Genomic DNA, 24,144 nt, shown 5'->3' with positions numbered 1-24,144 from the left:
TGGGATTTTATTCATAAAAAAGGGGGGATTTTCCAGTTTTCGGTCAATAACTCAAAAATGCTTTGAGCAATTTTCATGAAGCTTTGGTGACTGGTTTATATGTATTAAAATAAGGTCCCTTAGTTTTTTTTTTATAAATTTCTGATATGACATTGAGGAGTAATGGGACTTTATTCGTTGAAAAAGCGACGGGCGTATCATGCGCTCATGACGCAGCTCTTTATTCTATTTGGTGGTGTTTTCTCAACTTTTGATATTTGAATGCCTCGTTTTCTTGATTTGCAGTAACAGCTCTATTGATTATCCATACTTGATATTCTGAAAGCACCATGCACCCTTCATTAATTGAGAAGCACATGTCCGTAACGTGAAGATTTGATAATCTGATACCACTTCACTAACCAAGGAAAGATAAAAGAAGCAATGTTTTTAATTTACAAAGAAGTAAGAAGGATATTTTTTCCAGGTAAAAAAAACCTTTAAAAGGTAAACTGCTTCATAGCTAATTTCGACATATAAATAACCATGGTTTCCCCAGACTCAAATTTCAATAAGTACATACCCCATAAATTCAGTATACGAACATCATAAATAGTCGTAGAAAAGCATAGCTTTGTGTTATGACAAAACATATTTATGGACAGGATGTAGAACCAAAAGTGCCATTAATGTATAACCATACATATTAATTTCTGATTGTTTTTTTATTTGCAGCCTGTTATCATATTTAACGTCTACAGATACGAGTTCTATGGTCCATGATAAAACTGACGTTTCCCAACTTTGGCACATTTTACCTTAAACAGTTTCGGCTATTTAATTCATACCACGCTGGTTTTTATTTCTTGAACGTTTTATATCTTTCGCTTGGTAATCCCTGAAACACGTGTCTCGTACACACGGGAATACCTATCTTACGTCTTTATGGCAAGTGTCTTGTACGCACGTGAGTACCTATCTTACGTCTTTATGACACGTGTCTCGTACGCACGGGAATATCTATCTTACATCTTTGTGGCAAGTGTCTCGTACGCACGGGAATACCTATCTTACGTCTTTATGACACGTGTCTCGTACGCACGGGAATACCTATCTTACGTCTTTATGACGATTAGGTAATTGAAAATCATAGACATTGTTAAAGATATTTCTCTTAGAATTTTACAAATGTGCTTTCATACCTGATTTCAGAAGATTTAGAATATCATCGCTGGAACAGGTACTTGGGACACATATCCCTGCATTCAAACTAGCCCCTTTTTTACTTGTCAGCTAAAATCATAAGTAGCATTATATGTATGTTAACATTTACAAACATTATGTTCTGGAATATAGTTATGTTTATGTTTTATGTTAGGTTATTGCAATGTTTTGTGTCTTATTCCCGACAGTGGCATTTCAATGTTAATTCACATGGCGGATGAATCATGCTTAGCAGAAGACGTATACCCTGTCGACAAACCTAATCTCGCTCCTTTTGCAGATTCCCTAAGTTTTTGTTTGTTACCTGATTTTTCTCTTTCCAATCGAAAAGATATGAAACATCAGTAAACTATTTTACAATTCCAGCAAGAATGAAATTAGATTCAGAACATATTGTTTAAATGAAAGTTCATTGACTATTTACATTACGAAATATATTAGATATCTTACAGATGTCTTATAGCATTGTATTTAGGGAGTTCTATAAGTAAGACACATTCAGTGACAGATTGTAAATTAATACATTTCGTAAGTAACAATGCCTACTTACCGGGTTGGTAAATTGCGCAAGATACAGCTGTTCTCTGCAGTATTTGCCTTGGAAAGAGTCTGCCTTTATGTCCAAACACTCGTCATAATCTCCAAGCCACGTAAACACACCATTCAATATTCCTGATGGTGGTTTTGCAATGGCATCAATCACTTAACAGAAACAAAAAATGAGTCGTTAGCGCCATTTACGTTTTAAACATGTCTTAATTTATATTCATAAAAAAGAGTCGAAATATACCAAAAGGATATTCAAATTCATACATCAAAAACACACTAACAATGTTATGGCAAAAAACGAAAAAACGAATAAAGGACAAACAACAGTACACGAAACACATTATAGAAAACTAAAGACTGAGCAACCATAACGTCACAAAAACAGTGGTGATCTGAGGTGCTACGGAAGGGTAGGCAGATTCTGCTCCACATGTGGCACCCGTCGTGTCCTCATAACGTGTCGCATTGAATTTTTATACTAGTAATAAGTTACCGCACTTTTCATCCTTGTTTTGTATAGCTTTATCATTGTAATATGTAAATGGCGTTTGACAATAATCATATTAAACAAAATTACAAAATTAAAAATTTAGGGAAACCCCACCTCAAAAATTAACGAAAAACATTGAAGGTTAAATTTCGATTTTCAGTAATGGACAGTCCGTCCATATTTTTTCCTTTATTTAGACAAAATGTTAATAAACTCTAACAAGGTGAACAAATATATCACACAGGACAAACGTTTAACAAATGTAATCAGCATTTTGTAACTGTAAATACAAATAAGCTTGAAAAGCGATATGTATGTTTGTGAAGCCAACGCTTTACTTTTGAGATATATCTGTTGATTACATATGCTGATGTATTAAGGATTTGTTTTGTACTGGTCTTTTATACCTGTACCAAGTCAGGAATATGACTGTAATGTTGGTTGATACAGTCTAACGTTTGATTTTGTGAGGTTTTATGGACTTCCCCGATTTTGAATTTACTTTTGATTTCTGTATTTTTGTTAATATTTTTTAAGGGGTTGTCCTGGTCTTTTATTGTTCTGATAATGACCGACATTTTTATTTTTTAGTGTTAAAAAAAGAGAGGCTAAAGATACCAAAGTAACATTCAAACTCTTAAGTCGATAATAAACCGACAACGCCATGGCTAAAAAGGATTTTTTTTTTGGGGGGGGGGGGGGGTCCTCAGGTGCTCTGGAAGGGTACACCCGTCGCGTAGCTCATGTTAATACAAATCCGGTGTTAGGTCTAATTCGGTAGGTCAAATTTGGGGAAAAGGGACGGGACTGTAGTTACGACAACTGGAACATATCCGTTGTAATCTGTGAAACGGATATTCCATAAACAATTGATTCGATTCTCGTCTTGTCTCACTTTTTATTGTCTAATTAGAAACAAACAAATTGATTTTTTGTTACATTGTAGGTTTAGTTCTGTTGTGCGTCTTGTCGATCTGATGAGTCAAATCTTTTACAACGGATTTTCATTGTTTGTTCTTGTATTGTGCTATTACATCACTGTCCTAGCTAGGTTCGGGGAGGATTGAATGCTCACAATTATTCTGTATGTTTTTGTCCCAAAATCAGGAGCCTTTATTCAGTGGTTGTCGTTAGCACCTGCCATATTTATTTAATTGTTATAACCTTAAATCAGGCCGCAGGTTTTCTCTTTTGAATTGTTTTATATCTTACTTTACCATTTGGGTTTTGCTCATTACTGAGGGTCAAACGGTGACTTATTGTAGTTTTTATATTTCAGTGTTCTCGTACAAGAAAATATATTGACAAATTAACCAACAGAAAACTCGATAAAACGATCACCCTCACTATATGTCAACTGATAACAAAATCTGTCTCTGCATGAATATTAAGTCAAAACTTACTGCTCAATGCCCATGGTTTAGATTGCTGTAATCCGGTTAGAATTTTTTGGCCGTCTAACATACACTGAACTGATACTTCCTTTACAAGATTCGTCAGGTTTAGAGAAGGAAATTTTGGGAGGCTGAAAGGTGGCGCTGGTAGATTTTTGCTGTCAGTCAACTGATTGTCAACGCTTAGACTCTCTCTGTTGTCAGTTCTTAAAATTTTCTCCATATCAAATACATCTTTAAGTTCTTGTTCTATTTTCCTAAATGCGTGTTTATCCAGATTTTTAGATTGTTCAATGATTTTATATGCGTTGTTCCTTATTTCTCCATATGTATTTGCTTCTGAATGGTAAAATAAACTTAACAAAATAAAACAAACACAGTTGAGCTGCATCCTTGCCATGACAGTAATTGTGAAAGAAAGTATCAATATTTGGGGTTTATATTGATATATATAATCAATGCAAACTGATAACATTATTTACAATATACAATTTCGTCACATAGAAAATCGTAATATATATCAACCTTCGCTATCTGTAAGATAGATGGATAATTTTAATGCATATTACACCATGTGTCTATTATTAAACTAGTTACATGTTGAAGATAGCTTAATAATAAAAATAATTAAAATAATTTAATTTTGGATGTAACACGGCTACTGATTGGCTGAAAGGTTTTTGTCTATCAGCTCATAGACATAACTTTGTCATGCGATCGTGACGTCATCAACGTTTTTCATGATTTACTTCTTAAACATGGAATTTAGAATTACCCATTACGCGTGTTATTCAGTGTGCAGCACATTTTTTATGTTATTTCTTCATAAACGAAAAAAATATTACAGTCATTCCGTAAATAGATGTAGAGTTTACATCAATGAGATATCAACCCAACGACTTAAAAAAACACCTTAAACCGGAAATCTTCAGATCACAACCTATTACCGGCTTTCAGTTCAGCATGTGCAAAAGGTGACATAGATTCAAAACTGAAGTACACGATTTCAAAATACATTGTTTTGCAATGGCAATCGGGAATTGAAGACTTTGTTTTTGGTGAACTAACTAGTATTTTACCTAGTCGTTTTATGGCCTACGTTTTGTGTTATTTACATCATCAAAACAAAAATCTAGATATCAAGAAAAATCTAGTTTTTCGACGACTGTATGTGCTTTCTGTGCTTTTTATACAAATGTTAACTATGTTGAGAGAATTCATTCAGTAATATTTCAGAAAATAAAAGCGATAAATGTCTATTATTTCGATTTTGAGTTAAAATTCAACGAGCCAAAGTTGTATACAAAGTTTAACAAAATCTGTGAAATAGCCTTATTCACAGTACCTTGACCATTACCAATCTTTATTAGAACTAGTGATTGCCTAAAGAAAAGCTTCACGTTGGAATAAAGAGAGACGAGAGGTATACGTCAAGAAGACAGTAACGTAACGACAGAAATCATCAAAAGACGCACAAAGGACAACAAACAGACTTCTACAGTAAACAGGAGTCCATACAAAATGTCAACTTCAAATAATTGTGCGTCTATGAAAGGTTTGAAAAAAAGACACGAACTATTACGGATTGTAAATCCCCATTTCTACAAATAACAAAAATATTTAGATATGACATACAAGCATGAATGACAACATGCATGTATTTTTCAGTTGAGTAAAAATCAAATCCACAAATCTTCTTTTGGAAGTAGGCCAATCATTGGCTGAATATGTACACATCTTATGATAAGTTCAGAATAAGTATCTGTCAATTTCCGGAGCTTTTCGGTATCCTAATGTTCACATTTCAAATGTTTTAATAAAGAAAATTAAGATTTAGAATTTGATGGAAAATGTCAACCGTAAAGCTTTACATACAATGTAAGCAAAGTAAATCAGTAAGTAATGCAATTTTGAAGTTATTGTTTGTATTTGGTCTAGTGTAATCGTATTTAGTCTAGTGTAATCGTATTTGGTCTAGTGTAATCGTATTTGGTCTAATGTACACGTATTTGGTCTAGTGTAATCGTATTTGGTCTAATGTACACGTATTTGGTCTAGTGTAATCGTATTTAGTCTAGTGTAATCGTATTTGGTCTAGTGTAATCGTATTTGGTCTAATGTACACGTATTTGGTCTAGTGTAATCGTATTTGGTCTAGTGTAATCGTATTTGGTCTAATGTACACGTATTTGTCCTGTGTAATCGTAATTAGTCTAATGTAATCGTATTTGGTCTAGTGTAACCGTATTTGGTCTAGTGTAATCGTATTTGGTCTAATGTACACGTATTTGGTCTAGTGTAATCGTATTTGGTCTAATGTACTCGTATTTGGTCTAGTGTAATCGTATTTGGTCTAATGTACTCGTATTTGGTCTAGTGTAATCGTATTTGGTCTAATGTACTCGAATTTGGTCTAGTGTAATCGTATTTGGTCTAATGTACTCGTATTTGGTCTATTTTAATCGTAATTGGTCTAATGTACTCGTAATTGGAGGAACATTTGTGATTTTTGCTTTTGACTCCTATGCAATTTTGTTTCGCAAATTTCAGATAAAAGATCAGACTGTTTGAATGAAGCGTAGTTAAATATTCGACGAAAACCACAAAAGGAAATCTGCCAGTTTGTCATCGACTTAAATAATTCTTCGGTATCTTCCGTCTCTCTTTTGCATTAGACGACCTGTGGAATAGTGGAAAGATAACTAGCCGCAACACAACCAATATGTCAAAGAAAGAAAACTGCAATGTATCCATGTACATACAAAACACACCAAAGATATTAAACTCGAAGAAACTTTCTATTTCTTAGATATAAATATAAATAAGTTAAACATTATCCCTTAATATTTTTTAAGTTATATGATTTCGGAAATAATAACTCTGATTATAAACTTGCATCTAAAATGTTTTTGCCAATTTTAAGCTATATGATTGTTACATAATTTAACCTAATCCTGTTTTAATCACATTTAGGTAAAGTTGATGAGACATATAGGGATGATAATAATAACACTAGTTATTGTCATGTATTATCATATGACTAATAGTTATCATAACTGCATGTTTATTTAAGGGAATAATATAAACACAGTGTGATAGTTCTAATTTAGCAGGGTTTCCGCTGGCGGTCGCCATTTTCGCATTTTGCGAAAAAATAAAAAATGTGGCGATTTAAATTCATCATTGGCGAAAGAATTTGGCGAAAGACATATAACGTTTCTATTTCGTCTTAAAAAGAAGATGTGGTATGATTGCCAATGAGACAACTCTTCACAAGAGACCAAATGACACAGAAATTAACAACTATAGGTCACCGTACTTGTTTACTTTTTTCGGGTTTCTCGGACTTTTTCCCAAATCAGACAATACTTGGAATTCACCTTGAACTCGTTACGATTTTGATAGAAAAAGAAAATCAATAATCAGCTGATTGCATTTTATAGCTATCGTTAGCAACAGACTAATTAATAAAGATGTTGATTGTATTGTTTAAAGAAATGGTGTGATTAAATGGCTTCACATGTCACCTAAAGGATTTTGTTTACAACTTTGATAGAAATCGTTTTGAAGACTCGCGTGTTTGAAGCATAGTTTTAATTGTCAACTGTTTCTTTTAACGATGGCCCGGAAAAAAAGTTTTAATTGTCAACTGTTTCTTTTAACGATGGCCCGTAAAAGAAAACTGTTGTTATGAAGAAAAATACTTAAAAGTAAGAAAAATCTCTGACTCTAGTCTTTATCCTTCAAATATTTGGGAAGTATTCGATAAACTTATAATATTGAAGAAAAATCCCATGTTCCCAGAAGTAAAAAAAAAAAAAATGATTTCATGATCTATATTGAAATTTTACAGTATCTTTTAAAAGGTAAATGTTTGTTAAAAATAAGTGTTTATTTATAACAATGCAGATTAAATATAGATATGTAGAATTATAGACAATAATGCAGCAAACTGAATTTGTTTTTGTTAGAAAGAAGGAAAATTTTAAACGAATGTTTATGTAATAGTTGGCGAAAAAAAATTAAAGGTTGCGAAAAAAATATTGTTTTGGCGAAAGAGGTGGCGAAAAAGAAAATTGACCATGGGGAAACCCTGGTTCTAAATGCGTACAGACAGTATTAGTTTTAAGTATCATTCTATTAAGTGACCACGAAGCATGTTTTTGAATATTTGCTCGCCACTTAAGGAAGCAAGATCATAATATAAAAATAAGAATATGTGGTATGATTGCCAATGATACAATTCTCCACCAGAGATCAAATGACATAGAAGTTAACAAATAAAGGTAACCGTACTGCCTTCCACAATTAGCAAAACCCATACCGCATAGTCAGCTATAACAAAAGCCCCGAAATGACAAATGTAAAACAATTCAATTGAGGAAACTAAAGGCCTGATTTATGTACAAAGCAATGAACGAAAAACGAACATGATATACAGCATCAAAGGACAATCACTGAATTGCAGGCTCCTGACATAGGACAGGTACATACAGAATGTGGCGGGTTTAAATATGTTTGCTGACGCCCAACCCTCCCGTTAACCTGGGACTGTTGTGTAACAGCACAACATATGAACAAACTTTAAATTCAGTTAAAAAAGAGCTTAACTCATGAGATCGATGCAAAGCAGAAAAAATAAAATAAAAACATAGACGGGACGCTGCAGGGTATTCTTACACCCCCACAACAAAAAGGACACGAAGTACAAACCCGAAAGTACTCTCCGTTACTGACAGCTAGTTCAAAGCTAATAAAAACTAATAACAAATCATGTATCTTTTGTAATTCTATTTTCCCCAGTGATTCTCCGACAATTTTTTAAGGCAACCATTCATTATTCCCCTTAAATAAAAGTACATGCAAATTGATATTTTTTTCTATATGTCTTTTCTGTCATCTGGAGGGGAAATGATCAGTCCAAATATTTATCAACATTGCAATATTTTGATTCAAAATGCATATTTTTAAATAAAACTGACCATTTCAATGAATATCTGATGAACAAAAAGAAAGATTTGTCAAAATAGTGGTAAACAGCAATTTGAAGAAATGATTAGCATTTTAATTAATAGACATAGTTATTTAACAAACATGAAAATCCAGCAAATTCATAATTTAAATTTTTTGAATATTATTCTTTAAATTTGAACGAACTGGTAGTTAGAATTTAATAGTAGATCCCATATTCCTATAGATTTTTGCTACATGAAACGGCTTTCATTTTCCTTTAGTAGACTTCTCTGATTTCCCTTGTTGTCAGCTGTATCTTGGTTAGACTCGGAGAAGTCTTTACATTGTATTTATCTTTATTTGTGTATCTTCTTTTATCTCAACTATTTCAAAAGACCAGACAAGTTTTAAGAAACAATAAAATCTTTATTGTTATTATTTAAATTATGCATTTGATTTCCAATATGAAGGACTCTATTTAAAATATTTTTCAATTTTTGCTAATTATCAATTAAACTTATGACCTGAATAAAACGGTATCTTTTAAGAAACCTTTGCAAGCTCTATCTATGGAGGATGCTACTCAAAAGTATGGTACTCTAATTAATAGCTAAAAAAAAACCCCAAAACATACATTTTTGGTCTGAAAAAAAATCGACCAATTACAAAGTTTCACTGTTAGTTCTGAAGAGAAATATGACAAAATGATATGCTTTTAAAGAGTGTCGCAATAGTGGATATCCTGATTTAACATTGAATTGCAGATAGAGTTTTCAAAACTTTCAGAATAGTGTGTTCATGTTTACAGTTCTCGTGTATACGAATATTTGACAAATCTATCCAAAGATAACCTTAATGATAAGAGTTTACGTTATTGATCAGCGGAGGCTAAAGTTATTTCGATTCAATTCGATTGTTTTAAAGGTATGGCTTTTTCATCAGTGCAATTTATTGCAATTAATTCGGTTTCGTAAATGCTCACTCACCAAGCCAGAAATATCACTATCAATAATTCTCAGAATATATTCACCATAATTGATACTTTAAGATAATATTACGATCTTGCGGATTTTAGTTTCCCTTATTTTTACAGGTAAGTAGTCTACATTCTAAGATGTATACAAGGTTAACCTTGATTTAAAGTATGTCCCTCACTTGAATGTTTCAAATCGGCGTTTATAATTATGAATTCATTTAGTGAGCAAATATACTGAAAAAAATAAAAGCAATCTCTTGTTAGTATGACTATTCACAAGCCTAAAATTGTATTGTACAGATTTTCTTGCGCAATGGAATACGACGAGGCTCTACAACGTGCTGGTAGTTATGGGAAATACCAGAAATTCTTACTTTGCCTCCTAGCGATTCCAGCCGTCTTCAATGCGACGACTACGCAAGTACTCAATTTTATCCTCGGAAATCATATGTACAGGTATATATTTATATTTCTTGTATAATTCTGCAATTTTTCATGTTGTCCTGGAAAATTGTAAATAAAAATGATTTATAATTTGTATAGAGTGATGTGATTACAGTATCACACCCCTTTTTCCCTCGTAAAATACAGATACTTTTATAAGACCGATACGACAACCTTTCATAGAGTGTTTTTTTAGAGTACATTGTGGGAGAAATACAGCTAGAAAATATGTTATATATTGATTAATTACCGATGTTAGTCACGCAGTTTGATATTGTCGATCTTTCTCGTTGTAAACTTTCAATAACATATAATGGGAATAACTTTAAACAAACATTCGCGCCTGTCCAAAGTCAGGAGCCTGTAATTCAGTGGTTGTCCTTTGTTGCGGTTTATCATATTTTTTGTTTTGTACATAAATCAGGCCGTTAGTTTTCTTGTCTGGTTTACATTTATCATTCCGAGGCCTTCTATAGCTGACTATGCGGTATGGGTCATGCTTATTGTTGGAGGCCATAAGATGACCTATAGTTGTTAACTTTTATGTCATTTGGTCTATGGTGTAGAGTTGTCTCATTGGCAATCATAACACATTTTCTTATTTTCATATTCATATATATGTTGTTTTAGAAAATTCAGCCCGATTTCAAGATTTTTTTTTTACAGATGCAAATATCTGATTACTAACGACAGTGCCTACTACGATATTGAAAACGAAAACAACACATTCAGCTTAAACCTCAACAATACAAGTCAATGTTTTATTACGACCAATGGAACTGAAACTCCTTGTAAGGAATGGATTTATGACAAAACGGTATATCATTCAACACTCATATCAAAGGTTTGTAAGTACTTATTACATAAGTTATTACATAAGTTATTACATAATAGATTGCGTCTTCAAAAAGTTAAAGAACTATCTTATAACTTTCATAAAATTCGTTTTCTATGATTATTTCACGAAACATATTCTCAATTAATACTATAAAGATAACATTATAATTTGTTACAATCGTACTCATTTACATAAAGCGAGAAAAAAAAAACATGATCTTTTTAATTAGAGGAAATCGGCCCTTACACAAATTATCAGTAATTGCGAGTATTTTTGGATTGGTACTTTGTCTTTTTTGTCATTTTGTTGCTAGTTGCTTTTATTTTCATAAGCTCCGATCTGATCAGGATAGCCCTTTCTTTTTTAAATTTAATTTTATAGTTTATTCATATGTTGGGTAGTATCACCACAGTCTAAGGTTATGATGAGGGTTCAGCGATCACAATTTCACCGCCACATTCAAAACTAACAATCACACATGATACCAGAATCATACGGAATTAAAAGAAAAAGTAAATATATCATTAATCTTTATCAAAAGGCTGTGTATATCTGATCGATTTGTTAGAACTATAAAGTATAATTTCAGTTTGACATTGTTTGTGATGACAGATTCATGCGCAGTCATGTATTATTAGCTTACTTCTTGGGGCAGATGTTTAGTGCCTTTACCTACGGATTAATCAGCGACATGTGAGTGGAATGCTCAATTATTTTTTATTCAAAACGAGGGAATACTACAAACGACCCATTGTACGCTGATATTGATGATTGGTGGCTGCTTAATAATGTCTAGCAGCAAATTAAGTACATATTCAAGACGAGAACGTGCTAATGTATTATGATTAAAAACCTTGATTTGTATTAGACCGACACGTTGAGCGGATTTTTAACGTGCTAGTTCACAAGGTAACTTTCCGCAGGAAGACATGTAAGCCTACCCGGATAAATTATTCTGACTCCGAGCCGACCAGTCTTTGCTCTTACTCCTTAATGCCGCATGCTTAGCGGAGAAGCAGAAAACATTCTTTGGTTTGACTCGGCCGTGTTCGAACCGACGACCTCCTGCACTCGAGGCAACCACGAGACCACCGAGGCGGTGTACCCTCTGTATGTTCCAATTAAATTCGGATTTAGAATTTGAATGTTTTGAAATGTTTTAAAAACTTAGACAAATACTTGATGAAAAAAATGTATTACTGTTCTCACATTAACATATAGTTAACATGAAAAATACGAATGTAGAAAGAATGTCGATGATTAAGCAGACCTGAAACAAAGATCACTGAAATGTAACAATTTAGTATGCAAGGTAGTGGCACAATACTTTGATCTTTAAGGTATTTGTTTTGTAGCATATTTTAGCCTAATCCTGTGTCAGAGAGATATATAATATGCATATTTAATAAATTGTCGAACACTATTGTCTATTACGCAAAAGAAATAACCTTTTGAACAGGAATAGTAATATATATATATATATATAATTACTCTGAATATCAGCACAACAATGTTAAATCTGCAAATTTGCGGAAGCAAATTTTTGTTCTTCCCTTGCCGGGATTCGAACACATTCTATTGGGATATCGAGACATCACCGCCTGCATTGTGTCCAGCGCTCTAGACCACTCGGCCACCTAGACTGAACTTGAAATTCAGCTTCGGTGGCCTAGTGTTACCTTTCTTCGTCAGTAGAATCTAGAGTTGTAACACAGTACATTCTATATTAGGCATGAAGATGGAATTAATTGCAGACTAGCTAAATTATCTATCGTAGAGAATCGTAAGATGCAGTCACAGAAATAATTATATGATAGGTACGTCTAAACAAGTGACAACTCGCCGACAGATCGATCCATTGGATCACCAGTGAAGGTGATACAAGGCTGAAAACACATATAACGTTCATAATTACTCTAAATATCAGCACAACAATGTTAAATCTGCAAATTTGCGGAATTTTAGGTCAGTCTAGGTGGCCGAGTGGTCTAGATCGCTGGACACATTGCAGGCGATGTTGTCTCGATATCTCAATAGCATGAATTTGAATTCCGGCGAGGGAAGAACAAAAATTTTGGGAAGCAAATTTGCAGATTTAACATTGTTGTGTTAATATTTAAAGTAATCTTCATGCCTAATATATCATGCACTGTGTTACAACAATTACTCTAGATTCTACTGACGAAGAAAGGTGACACTAGGCCACCGAAAGCTGAATGTTTGTTTTAGTCTAGGTGGCCGAGTGGTCTAGAGTGCTGGACACAGTGCAGGCGGTGTTGTCTCTGTATCCCAATAGCATGAGTTTGAAAATTTGCTTCCGCAAATTTGCAGATTTAACATTGTTGTGCTGATATTTAGAGTAATTATGAATATGATATGTGTTTTCAACCGTGTATCACCTTCACTGGTGATCCAACGGATGAATCTGTCTTAGAGTTGTCACTTGTTTAGACGTACTTATATACTTTTTCATATTTTTTGGTCTTTTGGAAAATGTTGTTTGTGCTGTATCAAGATCCCTCTACCAAGAAATGTCTTTTGCATGCACACGTATAAAAATTGCGGTCTTTATCCAACGCAATCATGGGTTTGAACGTTGTTTCAATTTAGACTTGTATATATATATAATTGATTATTTTTCAGATGGGGAAGAAAACCTGTTATAATTACTGGTATCATCCTTCTTTTTCTCTCCAATGTTATCAGTCGATGGATGTCAAATTTATACTTAGTTGGTGTATGTCAATTCTTCAACTCTGTTGGGGGAGTATACCACTATGTTGTATCCTTTATTCTTGGTTAGTTATCTTTCACATCACTAACAATTAATGATCATGAACCGATTATTGTATTTATTTTAAGGTTTTAGTAAAATAATGTAAAATCAAGGCAATTTCAAATCTGAAGTAAAATTCGAATAGTACTGTTTTAACTCGCAAAAATATTAAGATTAGATACTATGTAACTTGGAAGGACGAGTTGTTTTCTTCTTTTCTTTGTTTTCCGATTTTTATATTTTCTGATTCTTGTGTTTGATTTTCGTTTTTAAGTATGCATCTTCAGTCTGTGTTTTAGAAATGTTGATATATTATTTATTCAAAAGCTATAATTACTGTGTCTTGAGGATTAATATTTAAAAATGTAATTTTCATTAGGCAATATATTTTTATCATCTGATAAAGTGAATTTACAATTAAAGGAGGGGAGAAGATATCTAAGAGGCAATCAAATATCGTAAAAAACCAGAAAGAGAGACCATAATTATAAACAAAGAGAAAAAGATGAGCAGATAAATTATCGTCCACGAAATCATCACATTGAAGCCCGAACAACGGGGCAAAGTCAAGTGCTCCTGCTTATTTTGTGACACTTGTTGTGGAATGCACAAAACTACCCGACACTTCAATCTTCTTTCTGCTTGCTACTTTACACTAATGGTGTAAATATGAAATTAATTCATCAATGAATGGAGTTAGAGTCGCACGTGTTATACATATATTATGCAAAATATGCGTATCTTATTTCAGCGGCAGAACTTGTTGGACCAGACAAGAGGGTCATGGCATCGTTTGTATTGTACATTGCTTATTGCATTGGTGAATATGTCTTACTAGTAGAAGCTTATTTGGTTCGTAGATGGGAAAATCTTATGCTGGTTATTTCCATTCCAATAGCGGTTTGTTTCTTCAACTTTCCGTACGTAAAATAATGATGGTTTTAAGCTAAATAATTGCAAAAAACATATTTTTGAGTACACACATTATTTCATGTCTGATGTTCTCGGTTGTTATCTAGGTAATTATAATAAAACAATAATAATAAAAAAAACATGTATTAAATGGGTAATAGCTACGAGATATAAAACAAAATAAAATATGATTTTTTTTGTTCAATCATTAATGAAAGTGAAATAGTGAAATAAAATAATTCACTTTTAGCAGCCAATATTCCTGACTTGGTACACGCATTTTGGAAGAAAATGGTGGGTTTTACCTGGTTTTACAGCTACCTAAACATATTTGTATGACAGTACTATATAGTTTCGTTCTATTGACAAAACCGTGCGAGCAATCTATATATATGACAGTTGTTTTCCATTCGTTTGATGTATTTGAGCTTTTGATTTTGCCATTTGATAAAGGACTTTCCATTTTGAATTTTCCTTGGAGTTCGGTTTTTGATATTTTACTTTTATCTAAACTGACACAATTTCAATTGGCTACTAATAAGGAAAATGAAAATAATAATGAAAATGATAATAATTGTTAAAATGTAGAGATAATTTTGAAATGATACCAATATCATTAAAAAAAACACCAAAACCCCGCTCACCATGTAATAAATATCAGGACCTGCTTAAAAAGATTCAAAGTTTACCTAATGGATGTTTTCCTTATTTGGCATCATTTAGACTGCTTAAAACGAAAAAAATATATCAAAAAGTGAAGGGAATACTTAAAAGGTATTCAAATATCAAGTCGTATAAATACAACCCCCGAAAAAAAGAAAAGACATGACAAACAACAGAATACAATCATAACCCAGAAAACTAAATACTGAGCAACACGAACCCCACAAAAAAACCGATGGTGATCTCATTTCATAATTTAAGATACGTAGACAAGGTAAGCGTTCCCTGCTATGCATGCGATCACCGATCAGGTGAATCCGTACTCAGAAATAATGTTACAATCTTGAGGGAAACATTCTGTAAAATTAAATGTCAGACGATTATTCTAGTATTTAAAGGTTTAAGACGGCCAAAACTTCGATTATAGACATTAATGTGTGTTCTTTACCTCGACAGATATATTGCAGAATCACCAAGATGGTTATTAACCAAAGGCAGAAATAAAAAAGCGATAGAAATCATCAAAAAAGCTGCAAAACACAATCAAATATCGGTTGATTTTACAACAGAGACTATTGTCGTGAAGAAAGAAGAAACTATTTCAATTACGACAGGGATAAAAACAATGATGAAGTCAAAGCAAATGTTATTCAGATCATTGATTTTGATACTGAACTGGTTTGTTTCCTATATTTGTGTTCGATGTTTGCATTTTATTTTAAATTAGAAATTAGTGAATGCAATTCCATGTAATACAAGTAGAATCCATCAAGTAATTTTAAAGCAATTACACGAAAAACTGTTTGACTCATCTAATGGAAACAAATATTGGTTATGAAATTTTTAGTGCCGTAGGTAATCATTGTTAGTTACTTTTTAATTCATGTACAACTTGTGTAGACTTTGTACTATTTAGACTTTGAAATATGGTATGTACAATTGTCTATCATTGGGAGTCGTGTGTTGACCATGCACCGTTTTTATATACTTTACTCTAACCTCACAACTAGCCTGTCCTTGCAGTTTATCTCAAAATAATTATTTTCACTGGGAAACTGCATACTATTTAATAAATTCAAACCAAAGTTAATAGATAGGTGGCCTGATTAGGTGTTAATTTTTTTTTGAAAGTTTGTCCGACATTATATTTTTCAGTGTTCCAATACCTCTGATTAGGATTTGAGATTTGGGTACTAACAACTTATTTCTCCACTCCACATGCCAATATTTGCTTTGTCTATTATGGTATTCATGTGACTTTTCGGTGTCAGGAGCATCGTCAGAGGTTGTTTTTTAGTCATTTCATTTTTTTTTTGTCTGTTGGGATTATTTGTGTTGATGAAAGGCATATGACTGTCCGGGTTACTCTATAACCGAAGATTCCCTAAATCTTATTTCATTTCTGACACTAGTCCTTGACAAAGATTAAAAAGTCCTGACATTTCTCCCTTTGACTTTGTTATGGAATGAGCTAGGTGCCGTATTAGGAACTAGTGGTGCACCATCGGACTCCTGCAGATGTGGCCTTCATAAGATTCAATTTCAAGGTTATTAAATATCCCTTTTGTATCTTCCGCTTCTCTTTTAAGAATTAAATAGTTATCCTCACTAGACCTTTCTATGTAAATATGTAGGAAACCATAAAGGACTCAGAAAATGTGTATGATAAAAATGTTTGGCACATCAATGAGAGTGAACAGTAATATAACGATGTTTTAATCTTAGGAGCGTACTCCTGCAAAAGAAGTTCTAATAATGAACTTTTTTTACAGATTTACTAGTAATAATATTCTTTGAACATAAGACATTTGTATCTTTTGCTAAATGATACTCCATACTGTAATCGGTATGTCGTTAATACCTCTATAGAATACAGTATTCTGTTTTATTTTAAAGGATGGCGGTAAATTTGATATACTACGGAATAAGTTTGAATATTGGCGACCTAGCCGGAAACGTCTATATAAACTACGCCATATCTACTACAGCAGAGACAATAGCAGTTTTGTTCTGTTTTTTCTCAGACAGGTTTCCAAGGAAAAGAATATTTTGCTCTTCTATGATTATTGGAGGCTGTTCTTGTTTGTGTACATTATTTACATCAACCTTTGGGGGAAATTGTAAGTTCATGCAAAATCTAATGTAATTAAGTAAAACCAAACATAAAAAATGATATGATATCCATGCCAACAAAACACGTTTTTTGGATAAACTTCTATACGTTACCCCTAAAAAAAAAAAAAAAAAAAAAAAAAAAAGAAACCAAAGCTATAACAGTTTCATAGCAAATAAAATGCACTATAATAGAATATTTTACTATTACAAACATAAAAACACGACCATATATGAATATTGAGCAATTTTGTTGTACAAAGGATTGTTTTTCATTGATTAATCATTTCATATTTGAGTAATGGTATAGGAAATTTCGAAAAATCCATCTTACTATATAAAAATCTGATAAAAGCACTCACGTGGTAAGTAAAATAGCGTTGGAACATGTAACGTGTATCATTCTTTCTTACACTTGACATGCTTGATATGTTGATACATTAGTTCATCAAAAACATAAGTGAAAGAGTGAAGCATTATTACGGATATGTTTGAAATTCTCATTTACCGCTTAACATTGTTCAATTTATATTTCATAAGTAAAAAAAAAAACTTTTCCGTTAAGGACAACTCATGTGCTTTTATGAAGATTTGATTGATGATATAAGTCATAATTGATATTGACTCAACATGTAAAAAGTAAAATAAAACAACTCTATTGAAAATGCAAAATGAAAAGTCCCTTAACAAATGGCAAAATCAAACATCAAACAAATGGAAAACAACTGTCATATTCCTGACTTGATTCAGGCATTTCCTTATGTAGAAAATGGTTGATTAAACCTGGTTTTATAGCTAGCTAAACCTCTCACTTGTATAACAGTCGCGTACAATTCCATTATATTTACAACAATGTGTGAGTCATAATGGGTAAAATGTCAAACATTGGGGTACAACAGTCAACATGGTGTTATTATTTTAATCACTATAAAAACAAACAACTTTGTCAACAAAGAAAAACAAAATGGCATGAAGACACATAGGCAGAAATGAAAGACAAGAATACAAAAATGACCATAGCACAATAACACAATGGCTTGATGTATGAGTACCGAGCCACGCCAAAAGGATATTTCCAAAAATGGACTAAACAGTAAAGGTAAAAAATATACAAAGACAAATAAAAAGAACACTATAACACGTAATTAAGATGATAAACAACGTCAGTACCTATAATCTATACTTCAAGACCATCATGTATTATTTGTGAAGTTGAAACTGAATATTTATAAACAAGGTCTTGGTATCTTCCGATGAACTTTTTTGGAAAAAGACGAGATGTTCTTTGACATTAGCCTGGTTCATCAACTTTCTGCTCAGACACGGGTGACCTTTTATAAAGTCTGAGTAGCATCTGCAAGCTCTTGAATACCGAATGATCCCATATGAAGGTGAATTTGATATATTGCTGCTAAGGTGGGGAAATTTAAAATTTTAAAATTTAAAATCGTCTCGTTTGTCATAGATTCTGGTACTTTGTTGTCCGCTTATGTCAAATTCGAGGTATAAGTCTAATTATGAGGCAGAAGAAGCCGTGTCTGTTTTTTTTTTTAATTTTCTAGTTATTGAGGATATATAAATGGTACCCAATCAGAAAATTTGGGATTGCTAATGGAAAGAACATCATCAATATATCTGAATGTGAAATTAAATGAACTGGCTTCTCTGATCTTCTTGTTTTTGACAAGTGTCTAAGGGAACTCCGACTCTTATGAAAATAAGAAGAGGTCGGCATGGAGAGGCGCACAGTTCGTTCCCATAGGAATGCCGACAATTTGTGAAAAAGTCTACCTCAAAATTCAACAAATATATGGCCAATAAGAAACTCCAGCTTACTAATCACTAGATCAAATAGTTCGTTTCTATGTATGTTGGCGTTTGTTTTTGTTGCACTTCAGTGTTCCTGTTGTTCCTTTGTTTTCCTCTTATAGAATTGAGAATGGAAATGGGGAATGTGTCAAAGAGACAACAACCCGACCACAGAGCAGACAACAGCCGAAGGCCACCAATGGGTCTTCAATGCAGCGAGAAACTCCCGCTTACAGTTGATGTGTTTCCCTGGCTTTTAGTTTGTAACCCGAATTTATTTTCTCTCAATCGATTTATGACTTTTGAACACCGGTATACTACTGTTGCCTTTATTGTTCGTCGGTATAGCATGCTTTACCTTTTTGTTCACTATTAACAAAATATGTCGTATGGTATCCCAAAGTAATAAATCTAACGCGTATGCTACCATTTTTATATTGGGAGGCATAATGGAATATTTTTTTTAGACGATTTTTCAATTTGACATAGGGAATGGTGGTATAAAGGGTTGAAAAATCAAATGTTTTGATAGAATTAATTTCAGAGAAAGATCGAGGTTTAAAATTATCCAGAAGTTCTTTAGAGTTTTTTTAGAATCCACATATGGTTAATACCACTACGCGAGTAAACAGTTTCACAGAATTTCTGAAGACCTTCTTTGACTGCGAACAGAATTTTTGTCAATCTAATGCACAATTCCTTTATAGAACATGCAGATGGCAATGTAATAAATTTTGCGATTTTGTTACTTTCAGTTTGTCAGTCTTTCAATACTTTCATTCTGTTGAGCAATCTTTAGAAACTAATTAAAATGTTCTTATTTAGAAATGTGCTTTTTTTCGTAATCATTATATTGTTCATTTAACATCTTTTTCACAATGTTTTTCCATTGCTTGATGTAGCATACTCTTAAGGAAATTTTAAAATGTCACATTCCATGATTAAATAAGAATTAAAACCAGCAAACAAATAATTTTGCTGATTTGAAACTATAAACAACGCCGAAAACTAAATAGCTTCTACGATACAATTTAAATAAAACCAAAAAGTGATCTCAGATGTTCATAAAGTTGAATCATAGTTTGCAGTTAAAGAGACATTGGTCATTTTTTTTGTTCATTTAAAGTAAATCAAATAGTATTGTAAGTTACAAAAATCTAACAAATATCACTTTGATAATTATTTATTTTACGTCAAATGGAAACCGTTTAAAAGATATCAATTCGAGGAATAAGAAGACGCCTAATGCACCATTGCAGCAAAAAAACCCTTGATGTAAAGAGGGTTCCATCTTTTCTGTAGATAACTCTCTATTAGACGCAAAATGTAAAGATTTATTTTTTTTTTTTTTTTTATATATATTATAACTCATATAGCGCCTGCATATGGATTATTACCCCCCCCCCCCCCCCCCCCCCCCCCCCCCCCCCCCCCTAGTTGATACGATATTTCAAAGTTTGCGTTTCTTATCATGACAGGGTTGCGTTTGATATGTGTGTAAAACTAAGTACACCCATTCATATCCTACACGATTTCGACCTAAACACGGATTTAGACGGGAGATATTCATCGTGCAGACGGAAATTGCTTTATAAGAATTTTCTTTTAGGTTCAAATATTTATTTATCATTTCGTTTTGCTAATTTAAAGAAGGGCTTGCCTGGTTATTATAATTGAAATCCTCTTTATTACCTATTAACAGTAATACTTTAATTTGATTTATGTTTTTAACTTTATTTATGCTTCGAATATATATCTAAGAAAATACTATTAAATATTTTTTTCCAGCATTGCAGTGGTTGACTATTTCTTTGGCAATGATTGGAAAACTATGCGTTTCTACTGCTTTTTTTCTAATATATATAATCACAGCTGAAATTTTCCCCACAATAATACGAGCAACAGCATTTTCCTTTTGTGACATGGGAGGTAGAGTTGGCTCAATATCTTCCTCTTATATTGGTAAACTGGTAGGTAATTGAATTTACGACTGCATGCATAATGTAGCTCATTAAAAACAAATACAAATGAAGAATTTCTCGATGTATAGAAAACAAAGGAAATAATAAACAAACATACGGAATACTACTCGTTTGATATGTTTTTTTTAATTTTATAGTCCGTTGTGTTGTATGTCTGTGATGTATGGTTACACCGTTTTGGCTGCTTATGTGTGTTTGGGTTGGTAATCAAATTTTGTCAAAATAACGGAACTATAAACAAATGTCATACAAGTGGGTTGTTTTGCTATCTATAAACCCAGGTTTAATCCACAATTTTCTTCGGAAAATGACTGTACCAAGTCAGGAATATGACAGTTGTTTTTTTCACTCGCTCCGTTGGTTGATAGAAATTGATTTTGTCAGTTTTTGTGGACTTTCCCTTTTTTAATTTGCCTTGGGGTTCTGTATTTTTGTTTTACTTTTTTCATCATGATACCTTCCAGCATATCTATCATGCAGGTGACCAAACTTTTCAAGCCGTAAATGAAAACATGTCTGCAAAACCTTACCGGGAACACTTATTACCATCAATAAATATAACACTTTCGAGTCTGTTTACAATTCTGGAGCACCTGAGTTCCTTTAAAAATTTTGGTATGATTCGTGTTGCTCACTCTTGAATTTTCTAGGCAGTGTGTTTGTTAGTCTATTTTTCGTCGCTCGTGTTTTCTTGGTGTTGTCAGTTTATCTCGACTTACAAGTGTTGAATGTCCCCTTGGTACCTGTCGCCTCTTTTTTCGACTTAAGAGATTCAAATTCATTTGTTTAAGTAGTTGATAGACTATTACATTAGAATTCCGGTTGGATACTAATTGAATATTATTTCTTTCGGAATTAAGGGTCACCAATGCCCTTAAGCTTTGTATTTTATTTGACCGTTTACCTTTTTCTTATTCATAACGGCACTGATATGTCTTTTGTAAGCGGAAGCGCGTTTGGCGTACACAATTATAAGCCTGTTATCTTTAATGAGTTTTTTTTATAACTATATACAAAGATTGCAACGAAATCAGTTTGTTGGTGGTACGTTATTCTAAAAACATTTCATTTAGATTGGTCATTAGATATATTACAGATATGCTTCTATTGAATGTATTATAACTTTGCTTAAGAGGTAGGCGAAAGATACCAAAGGAACATTCAAACTAATAAGTCGAACATAAACTGACAACGCCATGGCAAAAAACAACAAAAAAACAATCTGACAACGCCATGGCAAAAAAGAAAAAGACCAACAGACAGACAACAGTACATAAAACACAATATAGAAAACTAGACTGAGCAACACAAACCCCACCAAAACTTGGGGTTGATCTCATGTGCTCCGGAAGGGTAAGCAGACCTTGCTTAGCATGTGGCACTCGTGTTACTTAAAGTGACAATTTTTCTCAGAATTTCTTTTAATATACACCCAAAAGGTGAAAAAAGATATCTGATTGACAATTTTGAAATAAAGTTATATGTGCATCAATAATTTAAGCATAATATTATGTATATATTTATTGAACCCTTATCTTGATTTATAAAATATAAAGTTGGCAATTATTTTTATTTTCTAAGGGTGTATTGTTAGACACGAGGTTTGGTCAAGCGTTGCCACTCATTATATTTGGTTCAGTTGGAACATTAGCAGGCTTACTTGCCCTATTTTTGCCAGAAACTGGAAAAACCAAGCTACCTGATACAGTACAGGAAGCTATTAACACATCCAGGTATATATCAATTTACCAATTATAGAAAACAAAGTATATGTAGGGAGTGTATGCACATATTGGCAACTTATCGAAATATATTTTACACTTGTTTTCATAAAAAAACTCTCAAACAAAATGGAGATTATCAGATGAAGTAAAAAAACCCAGAAAAAGCAAACACGACGAAAGCGTGTCTAAATGATTACATAAAACTGTCTTTTATCATACTATATTGGTGTGTTCAAATTTGGATGTTATGTGTCACACGTAATGAGATGCTCAACATTTTCAGGAATAAATGGAATAACTAAGATTCCAAATCGTATACATTCTGAAAGCTAAACAGTGACCCCGGAATCACGACTCATGTGGTCATCCATCATTAATTGTAATAATTCGGATCATTTATAAGTATCGTATTTACAAATAAACATAAGAATAGAAATACCAGAGTTAATCCTACCTCAAATGCGTGATTTCGTTTATTAAGTAAGTCGCGGTCTACGAATCATCAACACATTGCTAAGAATATGGTACGTCTTCATAAAAAATGTCTGCTTATTTATAGACAACTAAAACTATTCATTTGAATCCCTTTGTGCTTTGATAACAAATCTGGTATCTAGTGTTTGGACCACAGAGTAAATCAAAAACAAAGTCAAGTATGCGTATCAGATCAGTTCTCTAATTACGTTGAATACGATACGATTCTCTGCAAATACATAAATGACAGTGAAACTAAATTCCGTTCATCATAAAAATACTGTAAATTCAGAAATTATTGCGTGCATTTATTATTGCGATTTTTGAAGAATGAACTAAAATGCGAGATTAATTATTGCGATTTCAGGAAAATCTGCATACAGATATAAGTATTAGATATCAAAATGCGAGTTCTTGTTATTGCGATCTTCATCCACTCGCGTTATTCGCATTAATAAAAACCTCGCAATAATTTCTGAATTTACAGTAGTATACAGTGCATTAATTACTTCTCAATCATAATAAAAGATAAAAAAAAAAAACCAAAACAAAACATGTGTTTTGATAAAGTACAAAGTTTGCACAAATGATTAAACCAATATATTTCATATACAATTGATACAATTCTTGATAAAGAAATGAATGCTAAAGTCGGATCAAATATATGCTTTCTTATAAAAATAGTCTGGTGTGTTCAAATACAATCCAAATAAAAAACTGCCGTAAACAAATTGAAATAACATCATCATAGTAAATCATAACGTCATAATGACGGGCGGCAAATACGGCAAATATATTTAACGGCGAAAACGTCAAAAATCATATAGAAATATAGCTTTTACAAA

The 24,144-nt window shown here is 32.7% G+C and overlaps 1 protein-coding gene across 1 annotated transcript; it reads left to right on the top strand.

The window, feature by feature from the left end:
- Nucleotides 1-5,157: 5,157 nt before the first annotated feature.
- On the top strand, nucleotides 5,158-23,127 carry LOC127728912 (organic cation transporter protein-like). Its single transcript, XM_052236492.1, has 5 exons — nucleotides 5,158-5,191; nucleotides 17,223-17,318; nucleotides 20,908-21,089; nucleotides 22,683-22,834; nucleotides 23,109-23,127. Exons 1-5 carry the CDS (start codon nucleotides 5,158-5,160, stop codon nucleotides 23,125-23,127), a joined length of 483 nt encoding a protein of 160 aa, XP_052092452.1.
- Nucleotides 23,128-24,144: the final 1,017 nt, after the last annotated feature.

Source organism: Mytilus californianus, unplaced genomic scaffold (assembly GCF_021869535.1).
Source record: "Mytilus californianus isolate M0D057914Y unplaced genomic scaffold, xbMytCali1.0.p SCAF_2, whole genome shotgun sequence".
In the NCBI taxonomy this organism is placed as follows: Eukaryota; Metazoa; Mollusca; class Bivalvia; order Mytilida; family Mytilidae; genus Mytilus; species Mytilus californianus.
Note: the sequence above shows the minus strand (reverse complement) of the source record. Positions and strands in the feature narration are given on the sequence as shown.

Coding starts and splice junctions, on each gene's coding strand:
- LOC127728912 (XM_052236492.1), top strand. CDS start 5,158: ATGTCAACTTCAAATAATTGTGCGTCTATGAAAG. Junction 5,192..17,222: donor TAATTGTGCGTCTATGAAAG/GTTTGAAAAAAA, acceptor GTTTTTTCTCAG/ACAGGTTTCCAAGGAAAAGA. Junction 21,090..22,682: donor CCTCTTATATTGGTAAACTG/GTAGGTAATTGA, acceptor TTATTTTCTAAG/GGTGTATTGTTAGACACGAG.